The sequence below is a fragment of the Anas platyrhynchos genome, chromosome 2 (assembly GCF_047663525.1).
Source record: "Anas platyrhynchos isolate ZD024472 breed Pekin duck chromosome 2, IASCAAS_PekinDuck_T2T, whole genome shotgun sequence".
Lineage (NCBI taxonomy): Eukaryota > Metazoa > Chordata > Aves > Anseriformes > Anatidae > Anas > Anas platyrhynchos.
The window spans coordinates 100,281,840-100,298,762 of NC_092588.1; the positions used below are offsets into that span (position 1 = coordinate 100,281,840).

A 16,923-nucleotide genomic window follows, 5' to 3' on the forward strand; every position below is an offset into this window, starting at 1 on the left:
TGCCCTTCTGGCTTAATTGTACATGCCTTGAATAGGGTATAATTTTCTACTTCAGTAACTGAAGCACATAGGATCATATATCAGCCTCAGTTCCTTCCTTCTGGTCTCCAGAAGAATGAGCAATGTAATTACACTCTTTTCCATTCTTCACCTGTGCTTGTCTGAGTTCGCAGACTTTTGTTTTTAAGCTGAACTGTCACAGATCTTACTTTTTTACTTCCTTCCTTTGGAGCCATTGCAAATCATTGTTAGAGGCTTCTTTTTGTTGTCGTGTTCTTTGCACAGCTAAATTTCTAATCCCATCGTAACCATATTGGCCTCTTTGGAAAGCTTCAGGTTGTTTGTGTGTGGCAGTCATTTCTTAACCTCTAGTAGAATTTGTTGCTTTTCTGTACAGTTCCAGCAAAACTTCCACTTTTCTATTCAGCCTTGAATTTAAATCCTGTGTAAGGAGTGACATCACGGCCTTTCAGCTACACTTTAACAGGCTCTGCAGTGGGCTTTCAAACCAAGTATGTTGAAGAGAGAGGACCAAGCTGTTCTTTTGGAGACTGGTCCAAAGCCAGTCTCCAAAATGATGTCACACCTTTTAAAAAAAAAAAAAAAAGCCATTCTCACATGGCTTTTGAGAATGGAGTGTGTTTGGATCCATGGTCTGGATATTTCCAGTGCTAGCAGAGGAGAATTTGCACTTCTCTACAATGGCATCTGTCTGCCCCTTAGGCTGTAACAGCTAATGATAAATTTTATCAAAGCATTTGAATGTGTTCTGCGCTTGCAGCACTTGCTCCTTGCACAACTACTTTGTTCAAAATGAATAAAGGTTAGAGTCTGTTTACTCTAATTTTTCAGCTTCTGACGTTACAGTGATCTCCAGCACCTGCATTGTTGTCTTTTCTGGAACAGAGCTTAATGGTGCCTAGAAAATTGCACAATAATTCTTTTATAGAAATTCAAAAGATACGAAGATTCCATTAGATCCTGTGTTATTACTGCTTCCCTTACTGTTTGCTACACCATCTCATCTGTTTGGTATGATCTGAGAGTCAATACCTTATGAGGTTTAAGAACAGGTCTTGCTGCATTAGTAAGATGCTTAGAGACATAACCTACAACATTGGGATCTACTTCCTTCCGCCCTTCTTTATCACAGCCCTAGTTCTTCTCACATCTGGTTTATGGGGCAACTTGCTGTAATTTTTCTATCTGATGGATTGCTGTAAAAGCTCATAAGTCTACTAGGAGTTTGTAAATAACATCCGAGCCTCTTGAGTTCCAATAGTAACATCTATATTCCATAACTTGCATAAGGGAAGAACTTGACTATACATGCTTATAACCTGTGAGCCCTTTCCATTAATTGTTTTTTGGGACCACCACAGTGTGAACCTGAATGTTCACATCACCTTGTCCATGTGTCTACCTTAGCTTCCTGCAGAGATGTCACAAATTATTAGCCCTGATGAATCCTGTTCTGTTGCTTCTGTGTTAATTTCCAGCTGAATTTATCTGGAGACATACTGGAACATTACATATTGCATGTGTGCTGTACACAGTGGTGCAGAGTAAGTCCTTTTAGAGCTAACATAGCTGCGTTGTCAGTAAGCTTCCCCAAAAAACCTATATGGTTGAGCTGGCATACGTTTTTTTAGATATCCTCAATCATGGCTAGATGATACTTCTGCTATTTTGCAGAATTTAGCTTCATCCAGGCCAGCCTGCAATAAAATAAATGAGGGAACTTTCTTCTTACTGTAAACATAGCAGTGACACTTCTGTTTGTAGAAAGTGTACTGATAACTAGTAGGAACTCTTTAGTTGTCTGCCTCGTATCTTAAATTGTAGTATTTCTCTCCAGATACATGCATGAGAATTCTGACAAAATTGTTAGTTATCAAATTTACTGCCTCGGGACTAAACAATTTTGCCGGTGTATTGGTAAAGATGTGATCAGGAGCCTGGGTTATAAGATTCTTACTTTATCAGTGCTGGTGTGTATATTCTCCTGACTGCTGTGGAGTTACAAAATTCCTCAATTGCAGTTCTGCATCGTATGCCCACCAAGAATCAGTCTATGTGATAAGATCTTTACTTTTAGGGAAAACGTATCATCAGAGTTTGTGGCATCAAGGCATTGCATTTATAGGAAAGCACCCTGGTAGGTGTTTTTCATAACATTTGTTTCCTTCTCCAAATTATCTCCTCCCAAGTGCTTCTGCTGCGCCTGGTACCTTGGTCCTTATGTTGACAAGAGACATTTTTGATAAAGGTACTGTGCTCTGTGGCCAGAGTTCCTCGTTGATGTGCCTCCTGCTAGGTGAAGAAGCACCTCAGAGGCACCTCCGTGCCCACCCTTCCAGTCAGGGCGTGTCTTCCATGCCTCTTGTGCCCATGCTAATCTATACAGCACATCCCAGCATGCCAGCAGTAATCTTTTTGCCTTTGCCTTTGGAGGGTTTTTGGGTGCTGGCATAGGCTGTGCCTTTTAGTCCCAAATGTCTTCCTTTCTTCTCAGACAACCTTGAGCTTTACATAGGTGAGGTACGTTGCTTGATTATCTGCTCCTCTCCCTTGAAACTATAGTTAAAGAGGACTAAGAGACCTTTGTTCGCTTCGTGTTGGTAGCCATCTTCTCCCTGAACTTGCTAACGAATGAGGAATGTTTGATACTCTGCCATCTCAGAACAGAATAGCTGAATAGCTTGGCAAGTCTTTTCCTCTCTCAACAATCATTCCTCACTGGGATCTTCACCAGTTCACGTCATCTGGATGGGTGATTAGAACTGATGGCTAACTCTTTCCTCCTTTGTTTCTGATGAAGTTTTCCAGAGGCAGTCACTTTTTCAGTAGGTGTAATAGCAGGGGTTCCCTTATTTTAAGGGACCACTTTGTTGTCAGAAACCTGCTGAGGGGAGGAATCAGTTTGCACTTTTTTTTGACTTAGCAACTCATTTCTGAAACTTTGCTCTTGTATTTTGTATTTGTTCTTCAACATGCGAGGCGCACTCCTTTTGTCAACAAGAAACAAAATATTCAGGAAAGCTTTTTACCTCACTTGGTGGATTGGTTAAAAGGGACTGTTTCGGAGCCTAATTCCTACTTAAGTTAGGTACAAGACAGCAAAGGAGGTTGTGACTGCGCACTGCTATTGGTGGTCTCCTTGTAGAACACCCCTGTTCCCAAGGTTCTCCTTCCTGATCAAGCTCTTGAGAGAGCAGTTCTAAAGGGTTACTCAACCAATACTGCATTAAAATAATATAAACGTTTGAATTCTTTTAACTTTCAGTGCTTGCATTGGGAAGCTGTGGGTGTAAATATATTTATAGGCAGCTTGTACCTAAGAAGAACAGTTGGTAGTAAAACCCCGCGCAGCCTGCTCCAGCTGACCCTGCTGGAGCAGGAGGGGTGGATTGGATGATCTTCAGAGGTCCCTTCCAAGCACAACTATTCCGTGGTAGATCTTCAGGTCTTTGTAAAACATCTTTCTCACTGAAAGACAAGAACTTTCTTCTGCATTCTTAGCTGGGGTGATGCAGTACTCATAAATCCATAGTAGGCATAGGCTTATGTTGCTAAAGCTCCTGCTAAGAATCACTCTTACGTAGGGGTTAATTGGTAGACCTGGTGTGGAAGATCAGGACACAGGTGAGAGATGTACGCAGGAGGAAAATGAGTATTAGAATGGTTAGTTGAAAACTAGTATTTATAATTTTGCCTCTCTGTGTGATTATTTCTCAGCAGTGGTTAATTTTGTTTCTGGTCAGCATGGCACTGATACAGGCACCAAAATGTGAACTGTTTAGTTTTACTATCTCAATTCAGAAATAGTAACAGTTGTGAAGGGTTTTTAAATCCTATAGATCGACTGCTAATGTTTATATTTTTTTATTTACATTTCCTTTTAGGAGAAATGGTGGCACTAAAGAAAGTGCGTTTGGATAATGAAAAAGAAGGGTTTCCAATTACAGCTATTCGGGAGATTAAGATTCTTCGACAGCTCAATCACCAAAGCATTATCAACATGAAGGAAATAGTGACAGATAAGGAAGATGCTTTGGACTTCAAGAAAGATAAAGGTATGTATACTAGCACGGGGTAGCTCTTTCTGACCCTGTTCTTAAAGCAGTAGGCTGCTATGCTGGAACTGAAGTTTCATTTAAAAAAAAAAAAAAGGTTGGAAATTGTGACACTCGACAAGAGGTTATGATTGTGACTTAATTATTGATAAATAGTCCTTCATGTAACTCACCTATGCCTTTTGCTGATAAAAAATATTTTTGAATGCCTTGTGCATAAAAAAACAAAACAAAAAACAAAAAAAATCTTGATTCCAGTTTTGAGAAACATATGTTTGACTGTGACACATGGATTAGGAGACCAGCAACAATGGGAAGCTCTTATATGTGAGTTTTTTTTAGCCTTTTACATTCCTCACAGCATTTTCTCATGTGGAATATTGTAGGCTCAACATTGAAGAGATGTTTCACTCTAGGTGTCAGTCTTGTTTAGATTTTGTTTCATTCCATTTTTTTCAAAATTAGGCATGTGTGTTGAATGATAGAAGGATAAAAGTGTTTTTTCCCCCAATTGAAGGCTTGCTGCATACTTCTGAAGAGATGGCTAACTAGGAACAATAGCTACTTGAACATTTGTTCTGATTTAGTTATTTAAAGTATTATTCCTGAAATTAGCATTTTTTCTACTACATCCTGCAAGAAAGTAAATCATATAACCATTCTGCTATTAACATTCATTTTTTATTTTGGTTCCTTCAGTGCTAAGTTTGGCTTGCCTGAGTTACTGCAACCTCCTTAGCCTGGAGAATCAAGCAAACGATGGAAATTGTGCACTGTTGCTGCACGGTACTCTTGATACCAAGCAGTTTGAAAAAGTGGTTGTTTTGTCTTTGGAGGTTGTATCCTTCTAGCTACAAGTCTTAAAAAACTATCATTCAGGGGTATTTTTGTGCCCTGCGGGCACCTCCATGCATGGGCTGGCTGAAGGGGATGTTAGGAGCGTGTAACCTGTGTTGCTTCCCTGTTCTCCCACCCTGAGTTCCATACAGCATGTTTAGCACCAGTGTGGGTAGAAAACAATAAATGTACTGCATAGGCAGCAGAAACACAAGGTGATGTTGTGATGAGTCAGAAGATGGCTGTCAGAGTTAGACAGGAATTAAGTTCTTTTCCTAGTCTCTTTAGAAAGTAGTATACTTTGAAGGAAATACAGTGTTGACATTTTTTATCATTTCAAAGTAGAAAGCGTCTAGCAAAACATTTTCTCTAGATATGTGTGGGTTCAGTGGTCAGCACCCTCTTTGAACTCTGATTCTGCAACAGCCAGCGTAGGCTTTCCATGTGGTCTTGTACTGAGTTTTAGCTAGGTCTAACCTACTGGGTGAATGAGACCACACTGAGCCGTGACTTAAGTATTAAAGTCTCATTAATTAATTTTCTCCATTTCTGAGTTGTAAATTTTTTGGGTGCATTTCAAACTGTTTCTCATTAATTTCAAATGTATTTTTTGTTTAAGTCTGTATTTGTGCTTTTGACACTGCTTTCAATTTAATTTCACATTCTTGTTTAACAGCTTATTAAAACAATTACATTTTCAGAAAATGGCATGAGAAGGGGCTTCTCTGGAGATACAAGAATAAAATTAGCTTTTGGTAGACTCTTGAAAGCATTAGCATGACAATAAGACTACTATTATGATTTGTCTCTGAAAACATGGAAGCTGTTTATTTTTTTTGGGCTCCTGCAGTCTGTATTTCTCTAATGAGTAGTTCATTGTGAAATGGAGATTTATAGCTGAGTAGTTGTGGGCAAGCTGTAGCCTACGCAGGGAGTGAAAGCAAATGGGAAGTTCAGTCATTTTCATGGTAAACCACTGTGAACACGCAAGTGGTAGTGACATGTCTTATTGAAGTAGAAATTACAGTAGAATAAGTGTTTTGCCCTCTCATGAACATGCTTATGCTTAATGTGTGTTGTGATTATCTTAGCTTTGGAACATAGATCTTACAAAACCCTGCTGAAATCTCATCTGTGAAAGTAGGGAATGAGACCATTTCTACTAACACACGTTCCTCTAGTTAGTAAAGTTAACTTTGGTCTAAGGTTGCCTGTCATCTCCTGACCTGTTACTCATCTACTTGTTCACTTAAGTTTGTTTTTTGTTCTTTTTTTTAATTGGGATTTTGGTAATTCGAAATGCAGCATATGTAGTAATTAAATATCAGGCACTCTTTATACAGTGCGTACTTTTAAGGATGCTTTTTAAGATGGTAACTTTGGTCTGCAAACCAGCAGTGGCTTGTACCACTTTGTCCTGATACTTTGAGCTGTGATATACAATTTGTCACTTAAAAGCATGTGTCTTCCTAACTTTTGAGTATCTGTCTTTGATATTTTCAACAGTATTTTACTTCTAAAGAAAGTGGAAGAAAAATGTATCTTCTGTTTTACCCTGACCAGCTTGGGATGTAAACTCAACAATAGCAGTAGCTTGAATAGAAAGGATTTGTTTTATTCTCTCTGGGCCAACCATGAGAGAAGGAAATGTAACACATTGGAGCAGTGAGTTTTAGGTGTTAAGAGTATTTTCATCAATGGAAATGCAGCACAGCATTTCACAGAATCACAGAATCACAGAATTTCTAGGTTGGAAGAGACCTCAAGATCATCGAGTCCAACCTCTAACCTAACACTAACAGTCCCCACTAAACCATATCCCTAAGCTCTATATCTAAACGTCTTTTGAAGACTTCCAGGGATGGTGACTCCACCACCTCCCTGGGCAGCCCGTTCCAGTGCCTCACAACCCTTTCAGTAAAGAAATTCTTCCTAACATCTAACCTAAAATTCCCCTGGCGTAACTTTAGCCCATTCCCCCTCGTCCTGTCACCAGGCACATGGGAGAACAGGCCAACCCCCACCTCTCTACAGCCTCCTTTAATGTACTTATACAGAGCAATAAGGTCACCCCTGAGCCTCCTCTTCTCTAGGCTGAACAAGCCCAGCTCCTTCAGCCGCTCCTCATAGGACTTGCTCTCCAGGCCCCTCACCAGCTTCGTCGCCCTTCTTTGGACCCGCTCAAGCACCTCGATGTCCTTCTTGTAGCGGGGGGCCCAAAACTGAACACAGTACTCGAGGTGCGGCCTCACCAGAGCCGAGTACAGGGGGACGATCACCTCCCTAGCCCTGCTGGTCACAGTGTTTCTGATACAAGCCAGGATGCCGTTGGCCTTCTTGGCCACCTGAGCACACTGCTGGCTCATATTCAGCCGACTGTCCACCATCACTCCCAGGTCCTTCTCTGCCTGGCAGCTCTACGATTTCCATCGTAGTGTTTATAAACTGGAAACATACACAGCTTAGTAGTACATATATGGATCTGTTGTGCTGAAGATCTGAATTTTTTTACCTTTATAGTCTTCAGTGAGTGTGAGACGTGCTTGATGGTAAAGTTGGAGAGTGCTGTTACTTATTAGTGCAGCATCTTGATTCTGAGGCACAATCCTGTTGGGTAGAACAGGTGTCTAGGGTTTGGTAGGAACTTGTATCTGTTCTGTATGTTTCTCTAGTGGTTCATCTGAGTATAGGCTTTTTCTTCCCCTTCCTGTCACTCAGAGCTTACACATAAGCTCAGGGATGGGACACATGACTCAGTTTGCATTCTGTCCTGTTTATGTTTATCTATGTATCAGTTGACTACATAAATAAAAATCTGCTGAACATACTGTTAAAATTCCCTCTGCTTCTCTGAGGACATAAAGCCTTATTTGGCTTGATAACACCAATGACCGACTTGATGCCACTCAATATTTTTCTGAATCACAGAACTCTGCTTATTCTTATTGAAAATGTTCTCTCAGTGAGCTAGTACAGGAGCAGCTGTGGGTGTCAGTCTTTCATGGTAGTAGAAGCAACCTGATACTGTTGGTACTTGTGAGCAAATCTGCTGCCAACTGTACTCTTCCTTCGCTTTTCCTGTTTCTTTGATTGATGGTAGTTCAAATTAACTGGGGTTCCTATCCATGACCTTCAGTTCATGTCTTTTTGTAGCTGGGTTTGGAGCAGGATTGTAATTTGCAGAAGCTCTTCATCCTCTTTTAATATTTTTTTTTTTTGTCTGAGAGTTTGTGTTCTGTTACCCATGCAATAGTGACTGAAGAAAGCAATATTTGTTTAAAACAACTATTTGTCAAGTATATTTATTCATAGTCCTACGACAAATTAGTTGAACCATTTTGTTGAAGTTAGCAAGAGGAGAAGGCCTTTCTTACCCTGGGCTTGTCAGCTCTGGTTTGTGTTCTCTTGATTAGCCTGTCATTCATATGACCGGAATTTCTTAGGTCTCTCTCTGTTTTCTTTGTGCACCTGAGGTGGTCCTCTAGTGCTGAGTTGCCTGTTTATCAGCTGTGAGCTGTTTGCATTTGATCAACAGTCTAGTTTTGGAACTGCCACCATCTCTTTTTGCTAAACACACAATACCTGCCCTACCTGCCTGCTGTTGTTCTGAACATAAAACCACATTGACACATACAGACCGGCTTGTCTTCGTCCTTTTAACTGGAAGAGACAGTTTTCTGTTGCTAACCTGAGGGAAAATGTGAAACTTGGCATGTGAGACTGTGATCAAAAAATGTCTGTTTAACATTGGAGCTTTTTGTTTGTTTGTTTTTGTTTTGAGCGTTTGGACTGTGTGTGGCTGTTCCTATAATTCATTCTGAAATCTAAGCTGTTTTAGCAAGGTTCAATTTTGTATTTGCAGTACAAAAACCAGTGGACCCTTTTAGGCATGAAGGCAGTATCTATCCCAACGGTACTGTACTGCACTTATCAAAAGGACTCCAAGTCTGTGGTACTTTGTTATATGACTAGCTAGTTACTTTCTCATAGCCATCAAGGAGTACTTTGTCTGAAAGCTTGCTGTTTGGAAAGAGTCCGTGACAGCAATCACGCAGTCAGAGTGCTTGACTACAGGGTTTTCTCTACTCCTATTGGAGCTAGTTTTAACTGAGCTTCCTGGGAAGCCTTCTAGGAAATGGAAAACTCAGTGAATACATCCTACCTGGAGTCATTCAGAAGGGTTTAAAAACAAAAACACTGCATTTTTTTCTTTTAGTATTACAATGCAAAAAGAGAGACATCTGTGGAAGAAAGACTGGTTCTTCCTGTAGGCATTTGATGTTGGGCAAGACACCAAGGGCTGTTTTTTCTTTAGTTGCTGAGGGGTCATGATCAGCTTGCAAGGTGGAGTTTGCAAATTTCCAGGAGTTTGTATCCTCTCCATTTTGAGGAGTTGTCACTGTATTTCTGCATGTTTATTGGTGTAAAAGGGTCTTTAGGTGTCAAAATCCCTCCGTTCCCATGCTTGTTTCTCTTCCAGTTCAAGCAGTCTCAAATTCCAGTTATCCCTGCTGCCTCCTCTCTGATCCTCTTGCCTGCAAAGCAGCTTGTTGGAGCTTAGGCTGTTACACACAATGCTTACAAAAACAAACAAAATTCAAATTCAGAAACCTCTAATGAGCTTGCCTTGCTGCTCCTGAAATAGCTGATAGAAACTTTTTACCCAAAGTCTTCACACTGTAGCTAACTTATCAGTAGTGTGACTGCCTGGGTGATCCTTTCCATTTCTGTATGCTGTACTGAACTCTGGTTTGGAATGAGCTACTCTTCAGCAGAAAAGTTCTGGTTTTATTAGACTGTTTGTCTGAAGCAGAAAGACTTGTTCTGTCTTGTGATACCTACATGGAAAAACAAATATGGCAGTGCTGCTTTCTTTAGTCTTAAGGTGATTAATTCGCAAATGTCTTTAGTATTTCTCGAATTAGTATTAGTAAATAGGTTTTTATGACCTAAGTAGAAAGAAAAGATGCATATTTGTTTTTCTAAAAGCACCGTAACTTCAAGGAATTGTTGGATGATTTTTTCTTAAATTTTCAAGCTTTACTTTATACAATTGTGTGTTTATAACTATCTTGGAATGCAGTATATCATGAGTCCTGGAGGAGGAATGTTAAGGAAATGGAAGAGTAAATATAATCCAATTATCTCTAATCAATCAACCAAAAATATCTATGTATAGCAGAGAAGAAGCTGAGGAGTCTTATTAGTGAAATGAAAATCTGTCCAACAACTCGGCACTGTATGCACCACTCATAGAATGAGGCAGGGCTCCCTTTTCAGAACATTCTTATTTTTCAGGGTACTCCTGTAATGCACATATACAAGGATTGAATTAAGATTATCCCATAATAAGGCATCTCTGGTCTCTCAGTTCCTCTGATCTGTTTTTAATCAGACATTTTGAAGAACCCCAAACACTTTCCCCATTACATTATATTTGGAAAATATTAGCTTACAAGCTGTTATCTTTTCAAGTTTTTGTATTATCCCCCTTCATCTTCTGCTCTAAGCTCTTGTATCTTGGTTTAGCAATGGATGCGTAACTTGATGTCCTGCTTTCTCAGGTTTGTTTGAGTTGATGGCAGTCTGAAAACAGACTTACGAATGCAGAGTATGTTTTTTGAAGTTGTTTGGCCCATCAGAAAATGCTTCATATATAATAGATTTTGTCATATTTTGTAGACTTATCATGCTGTATGCATAGCTTTCCAGCTCATTTAGTGTTCTGATTGAGAAAACTTTATTACTTTTAGAGATTCATGACTAGAAATGTATGAACAAGAAAAGGAGAGGTGTTAATCCTTCAGTTATTCTAAACCAGTATCTCACTTTCTGACCCTTATCCATTTTAACTAACAAAGTGGTCTAAAGGATGAGTTTTTCTAAGTGCAGACAAAAGGAGTAAGGCTAGAGTTGTTTCCATCCAGGAACCTCCATTATTTATTTTGTACTTCCCTAATAAATTCAGCTGTTATCTGTTATCCCATATTCAGAAGTAGGCAATATTCCTACTCTTCAGCTGCTCCAGCTGCTGCTCTGTCAACAATAAGGATTCCTATTATCTTGGTAGATGAAGGAATGGAGATCAGCTGCATGTATTAGCAAAGGAAAGTGGGCAAAGACACAACATCCCTTTCAGTGCTCTCTTGCAGCACGTGGAAATGGACTGTAGGCTGCCTGCTGCCACACAGGTACTATGCTTGTCAGGGAGTGCATGTCTTTAACATACAGCAATAAAAAGAGTAACATTAAAGCCAGATAAGTAACTGTGGGATCATTTGAATTGCATACACTCTCTTGAAACGCAGCTTTAGATGCATTTATGACATTGCTTCCAGAAATGTGGATATTGGGCAAAGTTAGCATGAAACAAAAGAGAGTCATATTAAGACATAACCTCCAAGCTATCGAACATAAAGGGATGAGTGATTCTTCTGTCTGCTGTTTTCCTTTTTGAGGAATAAGTCCTTGTGGCATTTATATGGTGCTTGTTGCAGTTAAACTAAAGGGTGCTGTAAACTCAAATTAAGTATGCTGTGATAAGCAGAGTTTAGCCTATGCACAGTTCACTCCTTCTTCCTGAATATCTATAGTTTCTTTTCCTATTACAAAGGATAAGACCACCTGAAAACACATGGAGATTTGAAATGATCAAGCAGAATAAAGCAATTGGTTTTGGTGACTACTGACCTCTTCTCAGAAAATGGCACCACGTTTGTCTAGAAATAAAATAGCAGGAATTTCACTTCAGTTTGCTTGGTAACCTTGCAACTATGATCTCTTCCAAAAAAAATCAGTTTGAATAATACTGAGAATCAGATTTGTGATAGCTAGACTGCCAAGGCTAGTACACTAATTTTAGTAGTTTCTCATAACCAATAAAGAAGGTTAAGCTTTGGCAGTTTTCAAGTCCTAACATTGTTTAATATGTAGATAGTAATGCATGGGAATAATGGATCTGTGCATTTGCCCATGCTCTGTTAAGGGAGGAACTTCTTTTATATTTTTCCCCTCATACTGTTCTAGTGTAAGGTTATTAATGAGAGCTGCAGAGAATACAAATACCTGGATGTCATCTTCCAGGTACTACTCTGTTCTTTTTATGAATTGTCTCCATTGTAAGCTTTTCTCCTTTCTCGAGGGTACCAATGTTGTTTGCCACGCATAAATAGCGGTGAAAAACCCTGGGAGGTAGTAGACAGAGCAGGAAATTGCTCAAGGCATGGAGCCTGCTTTGCATATAAAAGAGGAGACTGGGTTCAGCTGACTGAACAGGTCTGAATCCCCTCTGACCCTTCCCAGTCTTTGTCCTTGTCATGTAGCCTGCTGCTGTGACAGGGTTAATTTTCATTTGTATTCCGGAACAAGGAGATACCAGCATCATTGGCATTCAGTTTTGTTGAGCTGACATCTTCTGAAGGGCATGCCTAGATTATTTTGGCACTGCTGCATTAGTATCAGGTGCTTTGTTTCAAGGGACTTTTAAAATCTTTCCTGCTTCATCCTTCAGCAGCTGTCAGTAAGGTTGACCTAACGCCAGGTTGCTAGCTGTCTTGCTTTCAAAGACCAAGACTTGGAGCCTCTGTGCTTAGGCTGTGCTGAACTGGTGAACTGCACTGGTGAGCTCGTTTATGCAGATATTGAAACTCTGCAGACTTCTGGTTCCGTATGGCTTAACACATCTTTCATTCCTTTTCTTGAAGTGCTGGGATTGGGTTGTCCCTGGTTGGTTTACCTTCTGCTCTAGCTACTCTGAGCATATGGATGGGTGTTTTATGACCAGTGTTTTGCTTTCTCCATACAACATACAGCTGGACAAGAGGTGGACTAAAAACTGAGCCCTGAGGGTCTTAAGCAGTGGTCTGTAGTTCAGCTGCCCTTCCCTGATCTCTGTCTCAAGTTAAACATTCACTGTGTTTTTCCTGTTTAAGTGCTGAATATCAGATGCAGTATAAAGTTGGTAGCACTTTTTCTTCTCTTTTTAGCTACTATACAAGAAACTACATCAGTTTGCTAGAATTTGACTGTGTGCATGGAGAAGTTGATTTCTCATTGTTGCTTCCAGACTTCTACTAGCTTCTGAACTGAAACTTCTTGCTCTGGAACTAGTGCCTGTAATGTGCTCTTGTTGGGCAGAAACTTTTTGCTCTTCAGAGTGGTGGCTTTGAAATCTTTTAGGGAGGTTTCTGAAAATGGAAGTTAAGTGAAAGTTAAATGAAAGTTAAGAAACCCTTAAATGTGGTTTCTGCATTGCAATCAGTGCTCTGCTCATCTGCATTGTCTCTGCCCCAGAGTTAAGGAGAAGGGGAAGAATTTGGTATTAAACCAAGTGCATTGTGCTGAGGATTGCTTATTGCTGCCTCAGATGTGCTTAGCACTCTTCTTCTTTAAGAATACCAACATACATCAAAGGCTCTTGGCTTTAATAGGTTTGTTATGGAATAACACAGACTAATGTGAGATAAGGCCAGATTCTTTAATGCTTAATGTACGTATGTGGCAACTTGGGATATGAACTTCATCTTTGTAGAGCTGCTCTTAGTTCTGCTTTCTCGTTTTGTCTCGTCTTGTAGGTACTTCTAGTCTAAGAAAGACAGGTTTACTTCTGACCCAATTCCACACTGAAAGCTTAAAGAATCCAAGTCCAAGAATCATGACAGATGAATTTATGCTGTATATATTTTGTGTTTATGGATTTCTCCACAAAAATTATAGGGAATACTAAGCCAGTTAAACTTTACAAAATGGTGGTTTTGATGGAGAGCTATAGGGAGAGTGAATGTCCATTTAAGTCAGAGCATTATGTTGTAGAATTACATTTGCTTTCACAAACATTTGGTGATTAGAATAACTGCTTACATGAAAAATGCAATGTTATGAAAACATTTTACTGCACTGCATTTCATTGTTAGGATGGAAAATGAGGTGCAGCTAAAAATATTTCAAAAAATGTAAAGAGTTGTGTGAAAAATACTCCCGACTTTCAAAAGCAGGGAGCAAGAATGTTTTTGACTGCTGATAAATCTGTTTTTCTGTTTCATTTACCCCTTACCTTTTTTTTCCTAGGTGCATTTTACCTGGTGTTTGAATATATGGACCATGACTTGATGGGACTGCTGGAATCTGGTTTGGTTCATTTTAATGAAAATCATATAAAGTCCTTTATGAGACAGCTGATGGAGGGTTTGGCCTATTGCCATAAGAAGAACTTTTTGCACAGAGATATCAAATGTTCAAATATTCTACTAAATAATAGGTATGGATATTGCTTCGAGTATGTAAAAACTTGTATGTCAAGATCATGTTTAAATCTTTTTTGTAATCTTTATGGTTCACCTGTTTTAAGCTGTTAGCCAATTTTTTATTATATAGATTGCCTAGCTTCTTTAAAATCAATTGTAAAATACTTATCTGGTAACGTTACTGCTTAACAATGCTGCTTAACGGATCCTGCAGTTGTTTTTCAAACTTACCTGTGTCAAAATAGCAGGATTAAAACTTGAATCTGCTAGGTCAGAGTATGGGGGGAAATTATCTAAGTTCAAATACTATAAAACAGAATTTTAGGAAATAAAAATACATTAAAATAGAATTTTAGGAAATAAGTGTTTGTGTATTCCTTTTACCATGTCATTTCAAAATGAAGCGTGGATAGACTGGTTCTTTGTGGCAGGAAGTCCTTGTTAATTAGTATAATGCTTTAAAAGGATATTCGATCAGGCATTCTCAAACATATTTTGGCTTGCAGTCATTGCTGTAATCAAATGGAGAGAAGAATTTGTTCCTTTTTTTTTTTTTTTTAACCACTTGTGATTATAAGCCACGTTAATAAATATGCTTTCATTCAATATAAAACAGAAGAACTGCAATTCACTGTTAGGAAGGCTATTGAGCAAGATACAGTGCTTTGTTACTGTGTAAACCTTTTGCTTCTCTATCTTGAATTCTTACACCTGTATCTCAAAGCAGATAAAGTAGAAGTACACAATACATAGAGAAGGACAGCTAACGTGGGTAAGAGAGTGGAAGGAGACGGATTATAAAAACTGTCACTTCTCATTTTAAAGGGGATGTATGGTTGGAGTGTGAAAAAATATGAAGCTAGCAGATAACATTAATGCAGAACTCCTGTTCATCACATCCAATGTACTAAAACCAGGGAATAACTGTAGAAAGTAGCAAGAGAGAGGCTTAGGGCAGATAAAAGAGTATCTTTACAGAGCAGGTAGTCAGCTTCTGGAATGTTTACCCAGGTTTTCAGGGTAGTGTTAGGAGACTCTGAAAGGGATGAGACAAATTCATGGACAGGATCATTAAAACCTGCTGAGGGGAATAGACAGGAATCTCTAACTCAGTGATTATTGCTGGTGGCTGAGGGAAGGTGAGCCTCAAAGTGGCTGTTTCACACATTCTGTCTAAAAATCTGTTCATGCCACTGGTGGAGATAGACTACTGGGCAAAAAACATCAGGGATCTCATTTGGTAGGGTCCTAGTTTTATCCCAGGTTTCTCCAAGTTGAATTTTTCCTTTTTTCCTCCTTTTCTTGCTTAAATTAATGCTAGACTTCTCTTTGCTGTGGTTCCCACCACAGCCTTGCCAGATTTCTGATAAAGGTCCTTACCTTACACGTGCCTCCACATCACTCACCTTGCCCATTCACCTAGCCTTGCTTGGCTGTTGTTCCAGTGATGTTGCTGTCACAGTGCGGCTTTAGGAGTTCAGAACCTGAGGTATAACCTGACATTGGAGAAGTACAGTAGAGGCAGTGCTTTTTGTTGTGCTGTGCTCTCTCAGCTTCAAGATGAACAGTATTTTCCCCCAGAATGTCTTTCTGAGCATCCTCAGAGGTTTCTGCTGGAAGAAAAATGTTTGTAGTTGATCTGAATAATTTTAAGCCAGTGCTTCTAAAGTCCCATTACCATTACAACCTGAAGCCAAACACATGGATTTTATATCTTTTAGTGGTGCACTTTTTGTCATTTTTTGTCTTTGCTCAAAATTTCTTTGATATTCCACAAATATGATATCTGAGGAATAAAAGCACAGATTTGAGGGAAGTATTTATTTGCTTTTGGGGGATTTCCATTAAGTGTTACAGCAGTTCCAAACGTACATGAGAGGAGAAAAATGCAATGGAAACTGCAATCCATACATCTTGTAATCACAAAATGGTCATTCTTGCGCACATCAGCAAGTCTTGTCCTGATTTGGTAAAATAGCCAAAACTATAATTTATTTGAAGTCACAAGTTTTAAGAGCTCATAATTACAGGAGGGAAAGAAACAAAACCTGTAACATTGCCAAATTTGTTCCATGTATTGAAAAGCTTGCAGATAGCTTTGTTTAAATCATTTCGGCTTTATAGATGGTGCAGGCTTGTCAGCATCAAGCCTTGTATGTGTTCGTGCATCTATGCAATGCCCTTTGACTGTGGCAAGAAAAAAAAAGGGCAAAGCTCTGTATCTTCTACTCTTCACCCTGTGTATGGGTAAACTCAAGAAGGGGTTAGGGTTTGTGTCATTCAGCAAGTTGTCTGCTGGCAAAAATAGAAGCCCTTATCTGTTCGGTCACCCTGATTTGAAGTCTGTATTTATACTTCACAAGAGCAAAGCAGGGCTCTGACTGCTTCCTAGAAGGAAGTAGGACTGCTTGTAGTTGTTTGCTGTACAAATACTTCTGCTAGCAGTACTTTAACTGTCAGGCATAACAAAACAGCAGTTTCCTCCTCAGTTTTACGTTGCAGACTTGATTTGAATGCTTAACAGTACGCACCCTGAATTTTGAGAAGCATCCGCTGATGTAAATGCCATTTGATGTCCATGTCTAATTTTGCTTGCTTTTCTTTGATATCAGGTGGATTAGTGTATTTCTTGATTTAAGAGATATATAGATTTTTAAGGAGTGTCTCCTCATTATTGTGCTTTGGTGAAGATCAGCTGCAACTGTTTAAAAATTTGAAACTTCACCTGTTTTTTGGGGAGGAAATTTAACAGGATTAACCACTAAACA

At 39.3% G+C, this 16,923-nt stretch overlaps 1 protein-coding gene across 6 annotated transcripts in view; it reads left to right on the top strand.

Annotated features, from left to right (window-relative positions):
- The window catches only part of CDK13 (cyclin dependent kinase 13), a 52,422-nt gene that overhangs the window by 17,309 nt on the left and 18,190 nt on the right, over window positions 1–16,923 (top strand). For all 6 annotated transcript variants that reach the window (XM_027450129.3, XM_038174152.2, XM_038174153.2 and 3 more), the window contains exons 5-6: window positions 3,906–4,076; window positions 13,980–14,169. In XM_027450129.3, the coding sequence (XP_027305930.2) occupies window positions 3,906–4,076; window positions 13,980–14,169 (361 nt within the window). The remainder of the gene's footprint in view (window positions 1–3,905; window positions 4,077–13,979; window positions 14,170–16,923) is intronic.